This window comes from Aspergillus stella-maris, assembly GCF_047715825.1.
Source record: "Aspergillus stella-maris strain CBS 113639 unplaced genomic scaffold BDV14scaffold_77, whole genome shotgun sequence".
In the NCBI taxonomy this organism is placed as follows: Eukaryota; Fungi; Ascomycota; class Eurotiomycetes; order Eurotiales; family Aspergillaceae; genus Aspergillus; species Aspergillus stella-maris.
In genome coordinates this window covers 1-22130 of record NW_027396871.1, presented here as the reverse complement: position 1 = coordinate 22130, position 22130 = coordinate 1, and the positions used below count along the sequence as shown (strand labels likewise).

General features: G+C 47.1%; 10 protein-coding genes across 10 annotated transcripts in view; 3 read left to right on the top strand and 7 right to left on the bottom strand.

Moving 5' to 3' along the window:
- BDV14DRAFT_182258 (uncharacterized protein) overlaps positions 1-890 on the top strand; it is a 2830-nt gene extending 1940 nt beyond the window's left edge. The window contains exons 4-6 of the mRNA XM_073770198.1: positions 67-538; positions 592-760; positions 831-890. Coding sequence (XP_073623525.1) covers positions 67-159 — 93 coding nt within the window. The 3' untranslated portion in view covers positions 160-538; positions 592-760; positions 831-890. The remainder of the gene's footprint in view (positions 1-66; positions 539-591; positions 761-830) is intronic.
- A 2711-nt stretch (positions 891-3601) lies between these two features.
- Positions 3602-3949, top strand: BDV14DRAFT_204549 (uncharacterized protein; the record flags this gene model as incomplete). Its single annotated transcript, XM_073774543.1, has 1 exon — positions 3602-3949. The coding sequence occupies one exon, from the start codon at positions 3602-3604 to the stop codon at positions 3947-3949; it is 348 nt and encodes a 115-aa protein (XP_073623524.1).
- Positions 3950-8270: 4321 nt separating this feature from the next.
- On the bottom strand, positions 8271-9400 carry BDV14DRAFT_139997 (uncharacterized protein). The gene is made up of 5 exons (XM_073766323.1): positions 9240-9400; positions 9109-9188; positions 8882-9054; positions 8543-8794; positions 8271-8491 (listed from the first exon to the last, which is right to left on the bottom strand). Exons 1-5 carry the CDS (start codon positions 9347-9349, stop codon positions 8357-8359), a joined length of 750 nt encoding a protein of 249 aa, XP_073623523.1. The 5' UTR covers positions 9350-9400; the 3' UTR covers positions 8271-8356.
- A 739-nt stretch (positions 9401-10139) lies between these two features.
- BDV14DRAFT_139989 (LipA and NB-ARC domain protein) lies at positions 10140-12576 on the bottom strand. Its single transcript, XM_073766321.1, has 3 exons — positions 12181-12576; positions 11474-12133; positions 10140-11423 (listed from the first exon to the last, which is right to left on the bottom strand). Exons 1-3 carry the CDS (start codon positions 12534-12536, stop codon positions 10301-10303), a joined length of 2139 nt encoding a protein of 712 aa, XP_073623522.1. The 5' UTR covers positions 12537-12576; the 3' UTR covers positions 10140-10300.
- Positions 12577-12787: 211 nt separating this feature from the next.
- Positions 12788-13132, top strand: BDV14DRAFT_204548 (uncharacterized protein; the record flags this gene model as incomplete). The annotated part of the gene is made up of 1 exon (XM_073774542.1): positions 12788-13132. One exon carries the CDS (start codon positions 12788-12790, stop codon positions 13130-13132), a length of 345 nt encoding a protein of 114 aa, XP_073623521.1.
- Positions 13133-13435: 303 nt separating this feature from the next.
- Positions 13436-14922, bottom strand: BDV14DRAFT_139922 (uncharacterized protein). Its single transcript, XM_073766320.1, has 3 exons — positions 14310-14922; positions 14071-14256; positions 13436-13969 (listed from the first exon to the last, which is right to left on the bottom strand). Exons 1-3 carry the CDS (start codon positions 14469-14471, stop codon positions 13496-13498), a joined length of 822 nt encoding a protein of 273 aa, XP_073623520.1. The 5' UTR covers positions 14472-14922; the 3' UTR covers positions 13436-13495.
- On the bottom strand, positions 14884-15707 carry BDV14DRAFT_182246 (uncharacterized protein). The gene has a single exon (XM_073770197.1). The coding sequence runs from the start codon at positions 15653-15655 to the stop codon at positions 15128-15130; it is 528 nt and encodes a 175-aa protein (XP_073623519.1). The 5' UTR covers positions 15656-15707; the 3' UTR covers positions 14884-15127.
- On the bottom strand, positions 15498-16285 carry BDV14DRAFT_182242 (uncharacterized protein). The gene is made up of 2 exons (XM_073770196.1): positions 15911-16285; positions 15498-15862 (listed from the first exon to the last, which is right to left on the bottom strand). Exon 1 carries the CDS (start codon positions 16181-16183, stop codon positions 15971-15973), a length of 213 nt encoding a protein of 70 aa, XP_073623518.1. The 5' UTR covers positions 16184-16285; the 3' UTR covers positions 15498-15862; positions 15911-15970.
- Positions 16286-16291: 6 nt separating this feature from the next.
- BDV14DRAFT_182241 (uncharacterized protein) lies at positions 16292-17758 on the bottom strand. The gene has a single exon (XM_073770195.1). It carries the CDS (start codon positions 17677-17679, stop codon positions 16687-16689), a length of 993 nt encoding a protein of 330 aa, XP_073623517.1. The 5' UTR covers positions 17680-17758; the 3' UTR covers positions 16292-16686.
- Positions 17759-19579: 1821 nt separating this feature from the next.
- Positions 19580-21175, bottom strand: BDV14DRAFT_139856 (uncharacterized protein). The gene has a single exon (XM_073766319.1). The coding sequence runs from the start codon at positions 20769-20771 to the stop codon at positions 19851-19853; it is 921 nt and encodes a 306-aa protein (XP_073623516.1). The 5' UTR covers positions 20772-21175; the 3' UTR covers positions 19580-19850.
- Between the last annotated feature and the right edge of the window lie 955 nt (positions 21176-22130).

Below are 22130 nucleotides of genomic sequence, written 5' to 3'. Positions count from 1 at the left end.
GACCCTGTCAATTTCTTGGAATACCTATCAGATTCAACGCTTAACCAACCGTTTCAAACAATGGAGTCGAACAACATCTTGACAAATCCTTCTTTGGTTGAGACGCAGCAGTGTTTTCCTCAAAGTACTGCAGTCCATTTGTCAACCTTGCCCTGTTGATCCGCTGTAGCTAGTGTCTAAATAATGAAGAAAGCCTGCAGTGGATTATCTAGCGGAAATACTCATTTCCCCAGGCTGTCCGTTGAATATGATACATGCAAACAATGACGCTTGAAACTTTGATGTCAACACCATAATGCAGAGTTATACAACGAGAATTGGCCTCAAGTCTTCTTCTCTTCGGGTACGACAACAAGTAAGAAGTCCAAATCCCCACTCCACGGTTGGTCCATGGTCAATCTCATGAAATCAGATGGCATCAGTGTTGTACCTCCCACTACGATTCCATTCTTGCCGATACTAAGTGGGAAGAAAAGGTTATCAAGGGCCTTCTTTTTCTCAATGATGATATTTCCTGATACCCTCCAAAGCGTGAATCCCTAGGGCGCATAAGCGAATTGTGTTTCATAAGTATATGGGATGGTGAAAATACCGCTTTCTCAAGGTCCAGCTCTTTCAATAATGGCTTTAATACGCTGAAACGTTTCTCATCGGTGCATCTGGACATGTTTTGGTTTACCACCTCGACTTCAGCTGAGGTGAACCATTTCGCGATCGATTCGAGATATTCGGACGCCCGCGGAGACAGTGAATCTGACATCTGAATAGCGCGAAGATTAGCAACATACGTCAAAACACTATCGACTCTGGAAGTTTGCAGAAGTACTAACATCAACCTGTTTTGACCGTACACAAATGTTTCGAGTGAAAGAGTCACATTTATGATTGAATGAGGGGCAGGAGGGGCAATAATCCGCAGCGCTTTGAAGGTGGTGCAGAATCCGACCGCCTACCTCTTTTGGCTAGTGAATTGCTGCCCAAAAGAGATGGGTGTGAACTACGGGGGTGACTACTAGCGCCGAATCGGAATCATGTGATCGATATTCTCCCGAATCCTTGACTGAAGGTCTTCTTCTTCTAGCTACAGTCTGTATAGGCGTTATACCCGGATATCCAAGCTGCGTTCCTTGCCAGTGATAACGTATGATGTTTTCAAATCTGGGGTCGTTATCACCAGTCAATCCTTCACTTTTGGTGCCTGAGGTCGACAGATCTCTAAAGAGGTATAGCTCCTAGGTCACGGAACAGTAGTTTTCCAGCCAGGATGGGAGAAGTCTCTGATTCCTAGAGCTATCTGACTGCAGGACTATCTGAAGGTTGTCCTCCCGTGTAGCTGACTTATCTAAATCTAGGCGGAGCCACTGCTCCCTCAAAGCTTGTCGAGCACTTAGCAAGCCACCTCTGTAGTGTCAAACCTTAGCCCTTACTGCTATCCGCGCAGCTTGCAGCATACCCATTAAAGCGGTTACGCCTCTCACCCAGTTACTAATAGAGGAGGCGCCAAGGCTAGATAACAGTGACAGCGGCCCCGGGCCAGTTATGCGCAGACTCCGGGCAAGACACTAGAGCCATAATGACGGTTGTGTGTTTGGCAAACTCCATGTCTCTAAAAGACTTAAAAGGGACTGGGCCTGTCTAAGGGCTGAATTCATGCTGCCTGATCATATTGTACCAACCCAATCCCTTGTGCTTAACATTCCCCTTCATCTCGAACAATGGATCAACCTACGGAAGATGACTGGAAGAACGCGCTCACTGGCAGCTCATGCGACAAAATTGCCAGTCAGCTCTTCTTGTTAGCTAAGAACCTTCCTCCTCTGGTCGAATGGTCCACGGTGGACGGTTCCTTTGGTCCAGATAAGGGTCTTGAACCACAACTTCATGATCTACAAAACGCTTTCTTTGGGATAGACGTGGCACATCACTGGGAGCTTCTTGAGGTTCGTGCCTTTCTCTAGTTGTTGTGCCCTACTAAATACAATGAAGTCTATCCAAAGCCTGCATCCATTGATCAGCGAAGCGATTACCACGGCAGTTCTCGGGACTGAGCTAGATATCCACTTTGTCAGCGACTGCTTCAACGAGCTCCTGCGTCAGCGTCTTCGATTGTATGATGAATGCCGGGACATGGTGGTAAAAAAGTTTGAGCTGTGGGCGTCAATGACATGGTTACCAGACTATCCTATCCACACCAACTTTTACAGCAGAATTGTCTTTGGATGTATTGAAAAACACATATATAACGAAAATCAGCAGTTGTTCGGGGTAGCGCCTATGTCTTACCTGATATACAACTGGACTTTGTTGCGGAATACAAGTTTCTATGCATGCAAGAACAATTACTATAAAAGGCTGGTTACGCTTATGGTATGGACTCTTTCTATACCTGTATAATTACTGGGCTAAAACTTACTAGGACATTCTTCCTGATGATGTCTACTTGCTAAGTGCATTGGTGCAGGGTATTGGAGCTTCTGGGCTCCCAATACCAGTCCGGGAACATCGGTTCTGGAATGTTCAACTATTCCTAGAACGCGATGCCTGTATGCTGCATCCCCTGAACTCTAACCGTCATGCATTGGAATTCATTAGTATCAGTCGAACCAATGTCGTGTCCGCCAGTTGGCAGACGCCGAATATCTCAAGTTTCGTTTCTTCTGCTTTATTGCCAGGACACGCTTCGCGTGGGCTTGATACTCTTACTCCACAGATCACTTCTCCGCATACTCCTCCTACCAGTCCTGCTGGAAATGAAACTGCTGAAGTCTAATCATACGTCTCCCATTTCACAGGGTTCCGATATTTGGTCTTCTGTATTTCAAGTCTCTTCTCTTTCTAATCATGTTATTTAGTGGCTAGTTCTTATATTTCACTTTAAGTCAGCCTCAAAGTCGTCCGCCCATTGCTGCGGGAGGAAATTATCCATGTTTTGTCGGGGTACGGAAGGGACTTCGATATATTGGTTAAGATTGCATTTACATGTTAGCCACGGGCCGTTGGGGCGATTGGATAGGTTTCTTGCTCAAAAGAGAACGAATATTGGGTTGAAGCAACAGATCTAAGTAACGATTGTGTTTTGATGTATACAGGCTGTCACGACTAGTTAATTAGCAGCTAAGTTTGACTACTAGTCAATACATGGCAGAGTCTACAGTACTCGGACCTCGTTCCCATGTTCCTCTTAACCAACACCTGTCAAACAACCTACCGCTGCCCGAATTCTTTCCCGATATCGTTGGTCCGTTATTTAGCACGCAGAGCATCCTGGATCCAACGCAAGGATTCTCGTGCTACTCAAGGGAGATACATTGCAGCTAGTGATCCTTTCAAACCCCTGGAAGATAAGCAAGTAACTGCACCCGAGCGCCAGCTGCAGAGTTCCGTCACCGACACGTTGGGCAAGCATGGTGAATGGGTGTTCTATTTCTAGCAGGTCTACTATCACACTGCCAAATCCCGGTCCACGAAGTTGAAGTTTCTGCCAGATGACTAGTTATGGAGTTAGCTAGTATATAGTTCTACGTTTTCCTTCTCTTCTCGCCTTATTGTTTCGATTTTTCTGTCTATAACGGTTCCATCACCGATTCCATTTCAGATCAAAATGGGTTTCCCGTGCACGGAATGCACACGAGAGCTAGACACCAAAAGTACGTGGGAAGACCATGTCAAGACCCACACGTTTGAGGCCGCGTTTATCTGCCCCGAGTGTTCCGACTGTATTCCCAAGGAGGCGAAATCCTTTGCCCGCTTGCATTATACTCTGCGGCATAAGAAAACTCAAAAAGCTGCAGACCAAGTTGCCGAAGGCAAGGGGAATTATGTCCTGCCTTGGATTGGGAACATCTGGTGCAAACCCTGCAACCGAATCGTGTGTGTAGGTGGCAATGCCAGTCGTGGCGGCATATCACCCGAAGCGTTAGCACATCATGCATCCCATCTTCCCGAATGATGGCGACGACTCTATTTCAAGAATCGACCCTCGAGATCATGTACGTAAATCGCGCACCATTCTGGCAAGCTTATTGACTGAGACGAGAAGTAAACGTTAGCGACTTAGGCATGACGACAATTCCGATTAGTTTGCATGCCGACTTCCACCTTTTGGGCAACATTTGTCCCACTTGTTGTATTATCTTGTTATTGCTTCTAGTTGAATGTTAAGGGGCTGACTGTCTGGTCATGAAGAGCAACCTTGGGCTGGTGTACTTAATAGCCTGCCGCAGATTTTAGTCACTCCTTGTTTACTTGATTCCCTTTCCGCCATACAAAAGTTTCTTGTGGTACTGTAAATTGGCCTGTAAGTTGGTGCATAGGTTGCCAAGGACTTGCCCAATCATTCTGGGCGCCAAGCCCTAGCTTAAATTAGACAACGGATTCCTACATACCTCTCCTGTTCTTTACTATCTTTTGGCCTCCTTATGTCCCTTCTGATGCTTCTTTGACCAGGGCCAGTATTATAAGGTTTGTCTTCACTGGGCGACATTCTGTTAAAGTTGCTTCTTGCGTTTGCAGAGGCTTTTGGGGTGGTTGATGGCGTGCAAGAGCCTCAGGCTATGACGGAACCAAGTACTTGAAAAACTACAGAACAGCTTGCCTCTACAGAGAACCACGACCTAGCGAGAGAATCAATTCCCAGGGAAACTACAGGACAGTTTGTCTCTCCAGAAAATCGGGATTCAGTGAGCACCAACCTCAACCTTCAAGGGCTACCTGAACCATTCTCCCAATCAAAACAAGCCAAAACGGAGAACGAAGCTGCCCCGCGTCAATTGAGTCGCAGTATGCAGCGGTTACGCCGTCTAGAGGCATGCGGACGGATTGCTGGATAGTACATTCACCCGTGCCCGTGTTAGTTTATTCTGCTGTCGATGTGATGAAGAAGTGGGAGTAACGCTCCTGTCGCGCTCGTTGATGGTACAGATCACTAGGACCTCCTGTTTATTGGGACAGTCGGGTTGGCAAATGGCAATGAAACATCTCAGTGCCGAACTTAAGTCCTTGTAAAGCAGACGTGAGGCTGTTGATGTATGTATTCCAATTTATATAAAGGTCCGCAGCTTGCCCCCGAGATGATACCCAGGAACAAGTTTTCGCTCAACCAATATGGGTATTCTCACTGCGATTCTCAGCCCCTTCCAAGCTTGCTTCTTCCCCCTTCGCAAGGCAAAGACCACCAATGATATAACCTCTTTTAAAACACCACAAGATATAAAGGCCGACGAACTTGCCAAATGTATAAATTTTGTTGAGAGACCGAAAGTTAGCATGCTGGAGGCGGATTGCGCCTACGGCATCTCCTTTATTTCCTGTTTCAACGGCATCTGTTTCGCGAAAAAGGATGAGCCAGAATTTTCTTTTACAATTCACTGCCAAAGATCCACTACGCGCACTACAATTTCCTGTCCTATTATTACTAGCGTCCTCAGGCCTTCATCCGTACAGTTGCGACACATTAACACCCTGCTTGACCTTGCACGCATCCACATAGACAACAACACAGTTGAATATCTATGTGCGCGTTTCTCATTTAAGGAGCAGGACATACTCTCTGCCGTGCCTTCTCGAGAAGATTGGCTATGAGCGGCGCGACTATTGAAGGCAAAAGACGTGAACAGATTGTCTAGCGCAACGGGCAAATTAAAATGATGGCAGGAAGTCAGGAAGCTATTACATTGCACCTTTGCCATTCAAGCGTGTAAAAGACCTATTCTAATTTGTTCTTTCTTTTTTTTGCGCTATCCTACGCGACATTCTACTAGTCTGTAGTTTTTGGAAATAAATTCTTTAGCAGTTATTAGCCCACAGTCCGCTAAGCCCTTTAAAACGCATGCCTTCTGCTCCACAAAGGCTTCCAGCTCTTCTTGAGCAATGTCATGCTTTTCCATAACTTCCTGTTTAGTAGCAAACCGTTCTCGCAACTGTTCAAAAGAAAAACCTGAATCATTATTCAATGCAGCGGAAAGCGACATATGCAGCCTGCTCAGCTCTCCCTGTCCTGCTAGCTTGCTTTCCTCTAAAGTACCGAGCCGGTGCGGGTCGCTGCTTTGCCACCCATCCTGACAGGGTTCAGGTACAATTACTGCAGCACGAATTAGCTTTAGATGTTTAAGAGGCTTTGGTCATGACCCCTGTTGTTTATCTCGCGACCTAAGTCTTCAAGCCTTTTAAAAGGGACAAGATTCTCTTAAAATTGATTTTATGCTGCATCGTCCTCTTGCTCGGGCATAGCATACCTCAGGCCCTTGTGCCCCAACACTGTTCTTGCCTCCCCTTTGCCTTAAAACAATGGACCAAATTTCAAAACTTGACTGGCAGGAAGCTTTTGCTGGCGGTTCTAGTCGGGATGTTGCTAATAAGCTATTCCACCTAGCTAATAGACTTGGTTTTTGTTCTCAGGCCAATTGGTCCCCAGCAGATTGTTCCTTTTGTCCTAATAAGGGGCTTCAACAACACCTTCATGAGCTACAGGAATCTTTCTTGGAATTACAGGTGGCACGACGCTGGGAGCTTCTTAAGGTTTGTTTACCTTTATAATTACTGTGTCCTGCTAATATATGGAAGTATATACAATGCCTGCATCCCTTGGTTAGTAAAGCAGTCACTAGTGCAACTCTAGGGACTAAACCAGATATCCACTTTATTAGCGACTGCTTTAACAAGACTCTGTGCCAGCCTCTTTAACTACATGATAAAATCTGGGATCTTACTGTAAAGAAGTATAAGTTTTAGGTGTTAATAAAATGGATACCAATACTATATCCTATTTATACAAACCTTTACAGCAGAATTATGTTTAGATGTACCAGGGAACATATTTACAATAAAACCAAGCAGTTGTTTAATACAGTGCCCTTATCTTACCTGGTATATAATTGGGTTTTGTTGCGAAATGCATGTTCCCACGCGTGCCAGACTGGCTACTATTAAAGGATTACCAAGCTTATGGTATTGATTGCAAGGGACAAAAGGGGCCACCCCACTAAAAGCTACTGGTGTTAGCACGTACGACTTCATTAATCGCAGACTCAGTCATTGGCTTCCCCTACCCCTTGACCATGCAGGCACTCCCATAGCCCCGGCAGTTGAAGCTGCTGCCATTGACCCACAACACAAGGATATAGGAGGTTAGCGGACTCTGCTTGGCTGTCAAACAAAGGAAAGGCGCCATCTACCTCGCGCTGGTGTTGCACGAACTTGTTCTTTCACAAGATAAATTAGCGGTTCCTCTTTTATATGTCTCGTAATAATCGCTACTCCTGTTATTGCAGCTTTTCTCTTATCTATCTTTTTACAATCCTACAACTAAGCAAACCCATCCCATCCTCCTATCTCCTGTTAACATGGATATCTCACAACTATTAAACCCCATGAATGGAGAGAAAGAGAATTCCAAAAACACCACTAAGCCTCCTCCGCCAGTTCCTGCACAACCACTGTCATCCTACCCAATCGCAGCTGCACCATCAGCTGCACTGCCTACCCAATCATCGAGGTCTTCGGCAGGATCACCGGCAAAGAGGTCAATTTTTACGCCAGAGGAGGATACCTTGCTTATTTATCTGCGAGGCGGTGGCATGAAGTGGAAGGATATTAGCAAGCAACTACCGGGACGAAGTGAAACTGGCTGCCGCCTCCGTTATCAAAACTTCCTGGAGCGCCAAAGCACATGGGATGAGAATAGTAAAAATAGACTCGCACACCTTTATGAAAGGTATTTTCTGCCTTTTGTCTAAAAGAAAGGTCTTACCTTTACTAACATAAAATAGATTTAAAGCTCAAATGTGGTCCAAAGTGGCAGGTGAATTGGGAGTTCCATGGCGGGCTGTAGAGGCCATGCATTGGCAGTTAGGGAAGAAAGAAATGGCGCGTCGAGCTGGTGTGGTCCCGTTCTCTAAAAGAAATGGCTAAGCATCCCGATTGATCCAGTTTTAAGGAACTTACTGCTGGTTTTCCTACTGCTGGCATCCCAGCATACCCCATTCCGCCTCCGCTGCTACCTTAATTATAACAGATACTGGCGAGTGATTTGCGCGAGGAATGTACAAATAATTTTCCTCTTAAAAGGGGTGGTCCTTTAAATTAAAGCATGTACAGGATTTAGAGATACTTATAAACAAATTAAATTAAGTAACGTGCGAGTCTCTGCGCCTTGTATGGTACTTCGGGCATGTTGTAGGTAACAGTGAGATACAAGTTTAATGAAAGCTATGATGTAGCTGGAGAGTGTCACAGGTCCCAAAGATTCTCGAGGGATTTGTTGGCGACATCACGGCTGATCAAGACAGTGCAGGGCGTGGAGCAGTTGTGCCATCCAGATATTGGTATATTTCCAGAGCGGGAGGTATAATCTCTTGCGTTATGCGGGTCTGATGGGGCTTAAATGCGGGAAGAGAGCAGTGTCAAAAGACGAAACTCGTGAAAAGGTGCATCCCCGGCGAGACCTAGTACAGTTTCCGCAGCGCCCATTGCTGCCTGGGCCGGAGCATCGAATCTATTCCTTTTATCAGCCAGTAATTCATAACAAATAATTCTTGGATGCTACCTTCCGTTTCCGACAAGACTGACAAGCTACCGGACACCTACGCCTTGAAAGAGTTTGAGGAGAAGTTGATGCTTCCAATGCAGAAGGAATCCCTGGGCTATGTACTTGCAAATGGCCAGCCTGTTGAGGAGGAAGAGATTCATAGAGACCTGGCATAGGGAGAACTGGGTTGACAGCCATGTTTAACGGTAGGAAATTCTGCGTTGACGGGAACGGAGTACGGTGGCCAGGGTTATGGAAGACTGTTGGATACTGGAAAGTCGTGGATCGATAGTAGTTAGCGAAGACAGAGCGCGTCTATCATTAAGCGACAGAAATAGTATGGACGAGTAAACATACAGTATGTAGAGTGCTCTCACCAAAAACCGCGCTGTCCCATGAAGTCCCCTTTGTTGTTTCATTTAGATTGTTGTAGAGCACCAGGTTTGATCCTTGACCATCCCCAGTTTGTTGCGAGAAAGGATTTTGTTTATGTTTGGGGAAGTTGCTGGTAATGGTACTAGTGGGCGTGTCTAGGCCGGGAAATGTCAGCAATAAAGGGTAGGTCAACTTGGTTTCCTAATTACCATCTTTGCTGGATTCGAGTACGACATTATAGTTCTTTCTAATTCCCCAATACCGCAGACGTCTCCTAATTGAACTCTCACTAATGTTTATAAGCACAAGGGAGTCGATCCAGTTTCATTAAGATGCTTACCTTGGTATAAATTCAGGCGATGAGATGTGTGGTATGATTTCCTTTATAGTGAGTCCGTCCTCCAAATAAAGCTTTATAATGACATCTTTCTTCTCCATTAAAGTGTCCATCAGGAATGGCGAAAAATGGTTAAAGTGATAGGCAACGATGTAAAAGTCAAGTTTGTACTATGGACAGTGGAAATAATAAGAGGAGTCGGGATACTTAAATACTACTACTAGTGCGCTAATCTTGGCTTGGAAGGAAATGTCAAAGCCGCCTGAAGTCCACTCCCTTCGCAGCTCGTCCTTAGGGATAAACAATGAATAATCCATGTTATAGCCCGACAGGACCCCACACGGGCCTCCAGGTAGTGTTTAGTACCGTGCTACATAAGCGGCAGATTTCTTTAGCTTCTCGGGGTCACGAATAAAGAAACTTGTCGATCTTCGCGGCGTACGTAATATTTGGTACATTACCACTGAAATAAAAAGGTCTGATTCATTCAATCTAGCACCAATACTGTACTAAATACAGGAGAAATAGGGGTAGTGTAATTAACTGAAATAGGAAATAGAAATGATACAAGGAATGACCGAGCAGGCGCTGTGGAAGGAAGATAAGCAACCCTGGGCTCAACATTCAGGTGCGCGGTCAAGTACAAAGCTGTCGCTTTCACTGGTTGGCATCCTCTCAACAAAACTCGAACCAGACCTGCAAAGGAAGTTGAGATTGGCAGTAGATGGGGCGTTCTCTCCATCGTGGATCTGTGGCGGTCCTGCTCACATACCCCAGATCTGATCTGTAGACGGCTAGCGCTGAAGGGCTCGGGTCAAAACAACGAACCAACGGCGTGCTCGGAGGGTTGACTCGGCGATTATCATGTTAAGGCAGACTCTCGTGCATGACCGAATGTGTTATGCGACACGATCGCCACCGCCTGGTGAATGCAAGCTACCTAAGAGACATGTCTGGTGAAGCCTATTTCTTGGCAAGTTCAGCTTTGCCTTTAATTATGCGTCGGTGCACTATCTTCACGAGACCAGGTAAAGACATGAGTAAACTAGATAGAGGAGCTTTAACTAAATGCTGATAGATTCCGGGCTGTTGCCAGAATCCAAGTACTTTAACCAATGGCGTAAGCCAGCAATCCAGTATAAAGTTCCATCCGAACCAGCGTAGTTTTGAAGATCTTGAAGTTGCTTATAAGACTGACGTTCAAGCTCACGGAGTCCTTGTTTTTGTAGGACATCACACTGCGAACGGAGTATTATGCATGTCGTGTGCCCACCGGCCAAGTTGAATAACCTTAGATTCTCCATAGCCTCTGTCCAATAACTAAACGCGATGTCAAATCGATTTCGGGCATGCGATAGTTTAGCTTGGATAATTGATAGGCGTAGCCGTTCCATCTTTCTTAGTTTTAGAGGCGGCCGTAATAAATGACAGAGGCTATCTGCTTCCTCAAATCTTGCTTGCGCGAAAAGGGCCTCAGCTAGCACAACCAACAGAGCCTGTTTTGAATATTGGTGTTTCATCTCAGCGCGGAGACAGACCTCGGCTTTTGTAGGATTCTCCAGCTCAAGATATGTTTCAGCAAGATTACAGGCCAACTCACATGTGTCTTCGCGGAAAATAAGGTTTTCAGTAACTTCTGCAGTTCTTCTTGCCATCTTAAGAAATGATAATGATCTCGAGAAATCGCCTTTGTAGCGGAAAATCTTGCCGAAAATAAGATTCTGACGGAAAAGGACAATATATTCCATTGCAGAGGGTTGCTGAACAGGCCGCCATTTTTCTAAAAAATCAACTGCCTTGCTAAGCTCATCCCGTTGAATGCAATCCAGGGCGCCTTGAATCAGGACGTGCCCTAGTGCAGCATGTAGCCTGATATTAGAATGACCGGAAACCACATCTGGTAGATGTGGGAAAGCAAAGCCCATATTGCCTGAGAGTCGATGGAGAACACATTGTCTCTGCACAAGGCAAGAGTGTATATAACCATCATCAATGCCAATGGCAAGTTCTTCCGCCTGACTGATCGCGAATTGCTTCCACTCCATATTTAAGAACCTGGAAGATTCAATCAAGCTAAGACCCATATCAGTCCTAACCATTGGAGCTATGTCCTTGAGGCTACAGTGCCGCCGTGCTTCTTCAAACGTGTGTTGAATATGAGATATAGCCAGCGCTGTATCAAGCCACCTGTAAGAACAAGTTAGTGTTTTGAAGTAAATAGAGTTTAAAAGGATTACATTTGATCCAGATTCTTCCATGGGATTGATCGATACGCCAGAGTCAAGGCCTGCATACCCCAGAATGATTGAAGACTTTTTGAAAAACTGCTTTGTATGCTGTCTCTTATTGCTTTATTTAGCTTGAAGGTTGAATGGGATGTCCATACAATAGCCGAGATTGAGTAAAGCTCGGCAAGAATGTTCATCAGATTTTGGGAGTTGCATATGTGGATTGTATCCTGGAGGATGCCAACATCGCCTGGGTATGTTTCAACAATCTCGCCAAGCTTGCTCCAGCGCTTCCGAGGGGAAGCTCCGCCAGAAAGGATATCTATCGAGACTTCACAATTCGCAAAGAAAGACAGAAGTATCATAAGGTATGCGGCATTGGTTGCGCCAGTAGCTTTTAGCTTAGGAAATGCCTCAAAAGCTGTGGTTATGGCCTGTTGAATTTCGCTGTGACCTGAAGTCCCCTGATAGACCTTGGGTTCTGGTGAAGGTACGAAGGTCAAATGCGCTACGGAGATATAAGCATGTGACGGTTCAAAAATAATTAAGATCCTACCTTTGATTTCTGATAATATTTTGTTAATTACATCACTATAAGATTTCGCTTTGTGTAGTATATCAAACGTGAGCTGGTCAAGGGCAGTCTGCCAACCAGCCTCACGTTCCCAGCTAAACGACTAATCAGCATAGAACTGTTATATTTAGCCAAAACTCACATGGGTCCCTTAAGCACATGCAGAATTCCGGTAAGTGGACAGCCAGATTTCTCTGAGACCCAGGACACAATATCTTTCCACCGTCTTCCGATCCGAAGAGCCTGGTATATATCCTGTGCTGGAGATTCAATACAACCCAGTGCGCCTTGTAATTGGAGTGTGATATGGTTAATAGATGTTCCCTTTGGATGCAAGTCGGCCAGCGCGTAGCAAACAAGTCGCTTCAATTTTTGCGTGTCCACCAAGTTGGTCCGGGTGATGGACAGAAACACCATTTCGGCACTTATTACCTTATTGATTGCCGCTAGACTAGGGTCAGAATTATCAGGTTTGTCTTTTCCACCACTGGGCGACATTTTTGCTGAAGTTGCTTGTTCCGTTTGCAGAGGCTTTGGGGGTGGTTGATGGTGTAGCGTAAACGCCGAGAAGCTTGCTAACCTAAATGAGACAAGTTTTGTACGCGTGCAAGAGCCGGCCCAATCGAGCTTAGCGTGACTTGCAGTACCTGTGTCCTCGTACTATGGCATAACCAATATAAGGTTGCAGACTCCTCATGGTCCGGATAGAAAAGATATAATTCTCTGGCATGATATACTTTGCTATAATCATGACAAACCCGCATTATTTTCAAGCCATGCCATTGAACGAAAAAGAGTGTCTTCCGGAAGCAGATATTAATCATGGGTTTTTGATCGAGTCAGTAATGATCACACAAACTTGGAAGATCCATATTCCTGAACTCGAAGGTCAAGAGCGTCTCAATGGTACAAAAGAAGGGCTAAAGGCAATGGTACACGTCGCAAATGATAAGCTGGAACGTCCAAGCCAACAAGAGTTCAATAAGTTTGATCTCTCTCTGCCAAAAGAACTAGAACCGTTGTTGAGCAGCGTTGCTGTTGTCCGGGCAATCCGCAAGTGGCACCGGATTGGCAGCGTCTGGTTAGTGCAGTAAGTGGGCCCCAACCTCCACACTCCATGGGCCCATAATAATTCAGGATGATGTAGTTGTGAAGGAAAACCGATATATCTGTTAGTCTTTCTCTTCGATGTGATAAGACATGGCTGATATGCCAATAAGGCTTGCTCTTTATGCCGCCCTGGACGTCAAAACAGGAGAAATGAGGACTATGTCATCTCAGTGGTGGGATTCGATGCGAGATATCGCCCGAGGAGTACTTGAACTAGACGGCAACCATGTCTTGAACAATTACCAAAAATCCTTGCAGCATCTCCAGCAAGTGTGCATTCGAGAATTAGAAGAAGCAAAGAAGCAGGACAATGAGAAAGGTAAACAGGAGTCGATTATGTAATTCAATTATTGCCTCCCAGTTGGAGCGCAGAACATTGCAATGCTATATCGTTGTGATTCACCGCAATCACTATCATATTCCAAGCCAGGACCACGGACTCTATGGACGCAAGCTCGAGCTCGATCGCTCCCAAGCAAGTTCTGAAATCTGTTGCCTGCCATGAGGATCACATCGCGTACAGCAGGAACTGGTATGAAGGACGCCTCTAGCCCTACCCCTTCACTATCTTGTTTCTCAGTTGTTTGGAGGTCAGCAATCTCCAAACCATCATTCATATTATAACAGCGGAATAAAATGGTCAATGTCCCGCTATCCTTATGTGGAGGGCTGAAATAAGTGCCGTCATGAACTGTTCGAGAATCATAATAGTGAACCCCTAAAGTAGTAGATTCGAGAAACGCAGTTCCTGTTAATGGAGCGCTCGAGTCTAGTATCTGAGGTATGACCCTCAATAAGCGCAGTCTTAAAGGCGTCCATATCTATGAAGAAGGTGGTTCAGTACAGCACATACAACAATGGAAAAGAACAAAACACAATGGAAGAAAAGGTCTATTTTTTTTCCAGAAAAATCAATGCTTACATCATGTAGGGCTTTGACTGAACGATAGAGTTCTGGCGTGACATCCTCAGTTGCAGCGCCATCACGAAAGAAATAGATGCTTTCCTTAGGAAAAATAGTCTTGCCTCGGACGCTTTCTGAAGCAAATGGAGAGTATCCTGGAATTTTCTTCTTTACATCAATTGTTTGGCCGAAGAACTTCGAAGCCTACCAAGAGCGGTTAGTGGCAAGCCGTTGCACTGGGAGAGAGTATGGTTCACATTCTGGAATACAGTGCCAGGATGATACTGGATATCTTCTGGAAGCTCCAGGCGAATAGCTCCATACTGACGAAAGGCAGATCTTATTTCAGCAATAAGAGCCCCGGACGGAGAAGTTTTCAGGTTACGAAGGTGTAGCAGAGGTAACATATTCGCAGGCATCCTGCTAGAAGTTGATGGATGGTTGCAGCAAACAGCAAGTGTCCCGCTTCCCCTAACAGAACATAAATGCGCTCTGGTACCGCCTGCCGTTGAAACACTAGCGCCTTCAGGGCACCTCTCGCAAAACCGGTCTCGAGATGATGGCGTACTGTGTCATGTGAATCGCCCGGAAAATAGCTCTGCCGGGAGCCCACGATGTCACGTGCGGGGTGTTCGATGTCGAGTACCTGGGTACTTGAAACCTGCTAACACCAAACTCGAGAAGCCTTTCCTTGCCTCACCATTGTCGGAGTCTGAAGAACAATTCCGTCGCACCTGCGTCATTAAACGAAAAGCGTGCTCTGAATAAATGGGCCAAAATCTAGTGGATTGATGACTAAGCGAGGTGGAACCCCCAGGGGCAGGCGGTACCGGGCGGCAGTATGCTCCGACAGTCAGTTGGACTGGAAAGGCGGCGGTGGTGGACTGTGCCTGTGCCAGTCGGCTGGGTCTGCAATCCTACTGTAGTGTTGATTACAGTTGGAATGATACAGCGCCTTCTCGCTTTTCTTAGCGTTTAATATTCGGGTAGAATTAAGATGGATTACTCCGTACACTGTTATAACTCCTCTCAACGCTTTCAGTCAATAAGACAATCAGCCATCCGACTGTTGCATTCATGACAGTGAGGGACTTGACTTTGTATCCTGGGCCGGCTTTCCGTTAATTGCTTTTTCAAATTTGACAACCCCGTCAGCCAAGAAGCAGATTTCACCGCGCTCGATTAGTCGAGTAATGGTGCCGTCCTCTTCACGTAATGTACATATATTTGTGTTCTCACGATCGATACACGCATAGTCGCCGTTGTAAGTCATGTACATGTCGCTGTCAAATATGAAAAATGCGGAAGAGATTCTCTTCCATTCATTTAATGGAACACGCTGACCGTTCAGTTGCGCACAGCGTTTCATCCCTGGGGGCATAGCTAGGGGATTCTCTGGATCGGTCGGTAGGAAATTCAAAAAATCCTCTGGATCCATAGCTCGGTCCCTGAAGAATTTCGCACATTCGTACGCACGCTGATCCTCTGGAACGGTCTGTAGGGTAGTTAAAAGACCCATAGCTTGGGAATCCCTAAAGAATTCCGGATATTCGTACGCACGCTGATCCTCTGGAACGATCGGTAGGGTAGTTAAAAAATCCATAGCTCGGGACTTTCTAAAGAATTCCGCACATTTGTACGCACGCTGAACCTCTGCGTCCGTAGCGCGTGGTGCGAGTGAAGTCCGAGATTCGTAGCGGCATTCGATTTCGTGCTCGTTCAATAGCGCTTGAATTTCCATATTCATAGTACTAGGGGTTCGAGAGTTCGTAGAGGCAGGATTCTTTCTAAAGCGCTGAAATAGTAGGTACTCTTAATGGTTAGATGGTGATTTTATAACTGGCAAGTAACTACTCACCTCAAGGATTGCCAATGGCAATGAGACCTCCGGCAAAATTGCGTCCTATCAAGCATCAAATCAGGGAAGGCAGGGCGAATTGGGAAGAATACGTGGTACCCTGCGCGTGACTTTATTAACGCCGCGTCCCTGGTCTCGGAATACCACAGCAGACATCCAAAGCGAGCGGGCCCGCCGAAACGACTTGCCAGGTGGCTCGAGGCAGCAGAGAAGGACGAGTTCTTGCAGTCGACCAATGATGATGACCTGCCTGCAATTCGCGAATGAGGACATCCGCAACCTATACGGGGGGGTTATCACGACTGCCTGCAAATCATGATCCCGAGCGTGACAAAGAGGTCAGGTGGATTTCAAGTACCTGGGTACTTGAAATCTGAGACCTTCCGGGCACCGTGCCCGGGATGAGGATCACGGGATACTGCCTGTTCCGACCGCCTATCCAACTCGGTTAGCCTCGCTCCGCGAGGGTCCATCCGCGTGTTTGCTTACGAGCCTCTTTGAATGCCTTCATGCTTTGAATTCCGTACATAGAGTACCAGATAGATCAATTCAAGTCTTCTGATAGGCTCGCCGTCTTAATTCAAAAAGGTACTATTTCTATCAGGGACTAGCTTTGGGAACGGGTCTTGGTGTATGTTCCCCAGGTGGGCTGTAGTCACTTACGGCCGGTCGAAGGCAGGCAAATCAGGCAATATCGGGCAAATGCGGGCAAGAATGGGCAAGGACCAGGCAAAAAGGGCTAACAAGGCGAGTCAAGTAATATTATCGCAAAGCTTCTAAACAGCCTCTTCCATACGTAAACGTTTGACATTACCTGGCTGTGTCTGGTTTAGTTGTCTCTTCCCCATTCCTTGCAATTGCAGAGTTGGCTGACATTTGTGAAAGTCAATGATCAACGCCCTCCCAAGCTCTTGGTTCCAGAGGATATTGTCACTCCTCAGATCTTTGTGGATGACTCCTAGAGCCATGATTTCCTTGGTTGATTTCCTTACCTCCCGGGCAAGCCACGGCGCCGGCTCCATCACCGCTATACTGGTGCCTCCCCAACCCATAAGGAGCATGTGCCGGATTTCTCCAAAACCATGGAGAAAGTAAACCTTTGCTAAGTTTACTGCGCCGAGAAATACAGGCACAGCAGACCCTTGAGCTTTTTTAAGGGTTTGGTATACCTGTGCCTCGCGTGAAACCTCCCTCCATAATCCTGATGTGGTTCCCTTCCCGACAATTGTGTACCCATGGATAGCGCAGGTTAACTTGAACAAGGCACCATATCCTCCACGCCTTTCAAGGGGTGTGCAATGGTCAATATTCTCATCCAACTGTACTTTAAGCGAATACACCAAATCACTTGAGGTAGTTGGATGTCGTGGAGCATTGTGGCTCTGGCGATGAAAAGCCACATTGGGGCAACGGTCATCTAGGACACCCCCGGTGTGCAGTCCAAGTACGCATTGTTGTGTGCAGAATGGCGCTTCACGATATCTGGACTGGGTCCCCTGCGCTTCCGATGGTGCACAGCCAGCTTGGGACCTTGTGATTGCTCGGCGGCCTTCTGTTGGCGAGTCTGGAGATGACGGCGGTTCGTAGGCTGAACCAGACTCCGGGCTTGTGTAGTCTAGTACTGTACTGCTGGAGTGTAGGAGTGTCTGTTGCAGGTCTATGTGAGGTATCTGGGAACGGGTATGATCAAAGGTGGTCTTCCAAAAAGGAAGCCTTTGTCGAGCCAAATTTGTCCATTCCTGGCCACGCGGGTTGGAGCGAAATGCCATCAAACACAGACATAGTATTCATGAAGTGGCGAGAGTTACTATCATCCTCGGGACTGATTTCGGGGCCTAATTCACTATTAGGGTCACAAAAAAAGTAAAACAGCATGCCGGGATCCTCCTGCGGCACACGAAGGAGGACCCGGGCAATTCCGTTTGTCACGTAGGAATATTCCAGACCCTCCTGGATCATCACATGGTACTCTTGAACGATAGCAGAGCAGACAAGTCGTTCGGCATTGTACCGTAACTTTGCTTCCTGGTTTGTTGGTATTTTGTTTGATCCAACCATTTCCCTCCATAAGTCCATTGGCCTAAGCCCCATCCGCAAAATTGCAACAGGAAGTTTGTGTGGTGGCTTATATTCAACAGTCGTGAGGAGATTGGTGGCATTGCCACCCACACGGTGAATTCCATCTCCAAATTGAAACTCGTCACGGGCAGCGGGTATTTTGCACAGCTCGGCGACAATATCCCGGACATGATCATCCACTGCATAATGTTCGTACCTTTCAAGGTCTTGCTCACTGCTGATGGTTCCACCACACCTTTGATCCGGTCAAACAGGCTCGCGAGTGGTGACCCACCGAGCCCAAGGGCTGTAACTTACGTCCGTTTTACATGTCACTTACCAAAAGTACCGATGGCCAAGCCGCCCGAAGGGAGCTTTGAGCGTTTCACAGCCTCTTTACCAAAGATACCGGTATCTAGGCTGTCTCAAATTGGTTTTGAACGTTTTACGACCTGCTTACCATTTTTACCGGTATCCACGCTGCTTCAGGAGTGCTTCGAATGTTTTACAACCTCTTTACCATGTTCGGTAATCGGAGGTCCGAGGTTAAAACGCGGAGTATTAATGATGCCCGTCCCTTGGGCTGCGTGCGTCTGCAGTGGGCTCTATGCACGGAGGATCGGGGGTAATCTGTACCTCGAGCAACGTCGATACTCAAACTTGGTGTTTAAAACCTCATTACTCCTCCAAACCTAGACATCAACCTTCACTTGTCCTTCCTCTTCCTGCTCATTGATCTTTGCCCTTCAAATGGCTAAATTAAACATAATCCGACACCGGGTGTCCAATAAACCACATGCACGAAGTCAGCAGCATCGTCGACGGAGGGATACATTGTTTAGAAAGGCCTTTGAATTTAGCCGGGAATGCGATTCTGATGCTCTGGTAGTTGTTCGCTCAAGGAAAACAGGCCAGATCTATCTATTCAACTCAAACGACCTCTGGTTTCCAACACCACTTACACTTGTATGTTCTGAGCCCTTGCTACCGATCTTAATATCTCTAACTTCTTAGGAATCTACCTATCCAATACCGCAACGCATAACTGTGCAAGATATGGCAACAAAATATGAACAAAAGGAAATGTGAAACATATACACCTCAAATCATTCACTCAAGTGTCCAGTTGTGCGAGTGCTTTTCCCAGTAACCTTCCACCCCCCGCAATGATCTGCGTGGATATTTATCGCAGAACATGCGCACCGCCGTCCTTTTCGAGTGACCATCGAGATAAAGCTTTTTTAAATAATCCACCTCCTCCTGAAGCCAGAACATCTTCCTTTTGGTTGGTGGGGGCCGTAGGCTACGTGGAACTTTTGACAAAGGGACTCGCCTCGTAGGAACACGAGTCATTGCATCAAGAGACAACGCAACAGGAACCATAGCATCAGAAAACGTAACATCAGAAGTCCTAGCATCGGAAGTCATAGCATCAGGAGTCGTAGCAGGAGTCGTAGCATGACCCATAGCAGCTGGTACAATATTATACACGGCCATAAGATTTAACCAAGCGATGAATTGTAGACGTTCTGTGACTGTGGAGTTCTCATATACAGCACGTATGCGGCACCTATAACTCTTCTCAACATTGAGGAGTGTTTCAACGGCCGCGTTCAGATGCTTCCGCCTGGATAGGTTCTCGCTTGGTGCGGATGGCGGGTCGTGACTGTCAAGGTGTAAGTTCCTGCGCACTCCACTGCATACTGAATCATCGGATCCGCTGGCGTTGGGAGGGCGTGAGTCTTCGATATCTGCACTGGGACTATCATCCTGGTCCATAGAGACTATGCTAGGCTCGTATGAACTCCCGTCGGAGCTGTACGTTGACTCGTCACTTTCGGAAGAGTACCCCTGCAAATTAGTTAGTATAATTTTGAGGACACTACAAATGCAAACCTACATCTTGTAAACCATCCTCTGCCGAATGCGTTGTGGCAGGCAAAGGTCTATCTCGCAAACTGTATTGCTCTGCCTCTGAGTTTTGTTTGGCGTTCAAGGGATCTTCTGCGTCCATGCTAGCTTCTTGGGACTCTGCATGATCGTTAACATCCCGTGTATAGTTGTTGGTTCGTTGGGACTTGCTGGCCTGTTCAGATCCCTTAACCTCCCTCGTATAATTGTCGACTGGTTGAGACTCTCTGGCTTGCTCACAGTCCATATCTTTGTTGTTTTGCGGTTCTTGAGACTTTGTAGGACAATTGGCTGGTTGAGGCACTGTGGCTTCTTCAAGGTCCATGCCATCTGTCACATCGGCTCCAACTCTCTGAGCCTGTTCAAATTGCCATCTATGGTATTCTTCAATACCTTCCTTGGTGCGTCTGCTGGCGCGTTTAAAAGCTTGTACTTGGGCCTCCTGCCTGGCGTGATGCTTTCTCAGGCGGCGCAGGGCTTGTGTAATCTTCCGACGTATATCATCATTGGAATCTGCCGCTGGGGTCGGATCTGACATGGGGAGCGTTGGAGAATCTTGGATGACGGTACTTTCTTGTGTTTGAATGTGATAGTCATCAGTGGTCGTTCCCAAAGCTTTGTCATTGGCAGACTTGGTAGAGGTATGACAGTCTGTTGCGCATGGCGAATCTGGGTTTGACGGATGGATGGCGGTTGCGTCCTTCTTAATGCGTGGTTCGGGTTGGTCACCTGAAGAGCGAGATGTGGCCCGCGGTTCCGGTTTGTCGCTTGGGGAAGATGGTATAATCTTGTTCCTGTGGCCATCAGGTATCGGGGGCCGAGGAGGGAGATGATGGAAACGCGGTCCAGAATACACTGGCCGGAACGGATTTGCGCGGATGTCAGGTGGCATTTTGAGGCCAAATTTCAAGAAAGAGCAAAGTAGAGATCTGGAAAGGGGGTGGTGCAGATTGTGTAGTGGTGTGTGTGTGGGGGGAGGGGGCGCGTGCAGCAAAGATGGGGTAAAAAGGGGAGCAACTGTCTGTCTGTTTGTGGTGTGGGAGACAGGGTGGAGTGTGTGAGTGTGAGGTGAGTTGGGGAAAGACAGACAAGACAGTGTCGAGACGGAAAGATGGAGAACACGTTTGTCTCCCGGGCTTCCCGCCCTTCTTATGCTGCGACACCATCAGCTCAGCCGTGCATCCTGATCTGCGGAATTCACGGATTTCCAGTCAAATTGCGAGATCCCACACCTCATTCTGGGTGAGATTGCGGTATTTTCGCTATTGGTTGACAATCAAAAGGTGATGGCGGCTTGCAGATGTGAGACAGTCTAGTTTTATAGATTGTCCATCGTCATGTCGGAAGCGAACCTGGCTCAGGCTATGTACCAATCATCCGAGGAAGGCTGGCAGGCCGAGAATCAGCCCAGCATCCGGTGTCGCCGCTATTGGCTGGCGGCACTGAGGAGTAAGGGGGCTGTGAGAAGCGAGTTGACAAATCGTGGTCCTGTCGAGCAATCATGGGCCATGGGCCGTGGGGGTCGTTGGTGCGGTAATTTGGCTATTGGTTGGGACACCACGGGAGAAGCGGAGGAGGCAGTGTTGAGGTGGTCGGATTGCGAAGGTTCAGATCTGCCAGCCTGGCGGAAGGCCAACGTGAGCGCCGGGTTGCCAATGTCTGGTCTTTACTCTCAACGAAAGCATAGAAGATTCAAGTGACATGAGTATGAATCAAAGTAGAGTTGGGGCTGGTCAAGGATACAGAAAGCCTGACCTCGGATCCAGACAGAAGGCAGTGGGAGCTTCAGCGCTTCAAGAGCAGCAACGTGAAATTCACACTCCTGGCCAGGACATCACCGGTCAGATCTCAAAGGCGAAGCAAGGAAGTAGGGAAGCATAATTGGTCAGGACCACGGCGCGTTGCGAATCGAAGGGGCCCAATGCCAAAGCAGAAGCAGGTCTTAATTACAAGAAGAACGTATGGAAGGGGAAAAAGCGAAGGCAGAAGTGCGTGGTCATTCTGGATAAGAAGTTAGGGTTTATATAGACTTAGTGTAGTTAGTCAGACAAGAAACCACACTATTCCTAAAGCGTTTGGATCTAACCGTAATAGGTAGCCTGTCCACCAATCAGAGAGATCCCTCCGTGGTGCCGTTCTTGACACCTCCATCACCATCACCGTTGTAGCCGTGGCCTCCGTGGCCTCCATCACCGTGGCCATCGTCATCTCCGCCGTGACCACCGCCTCCATGACCGCCGCCGCCATGCCC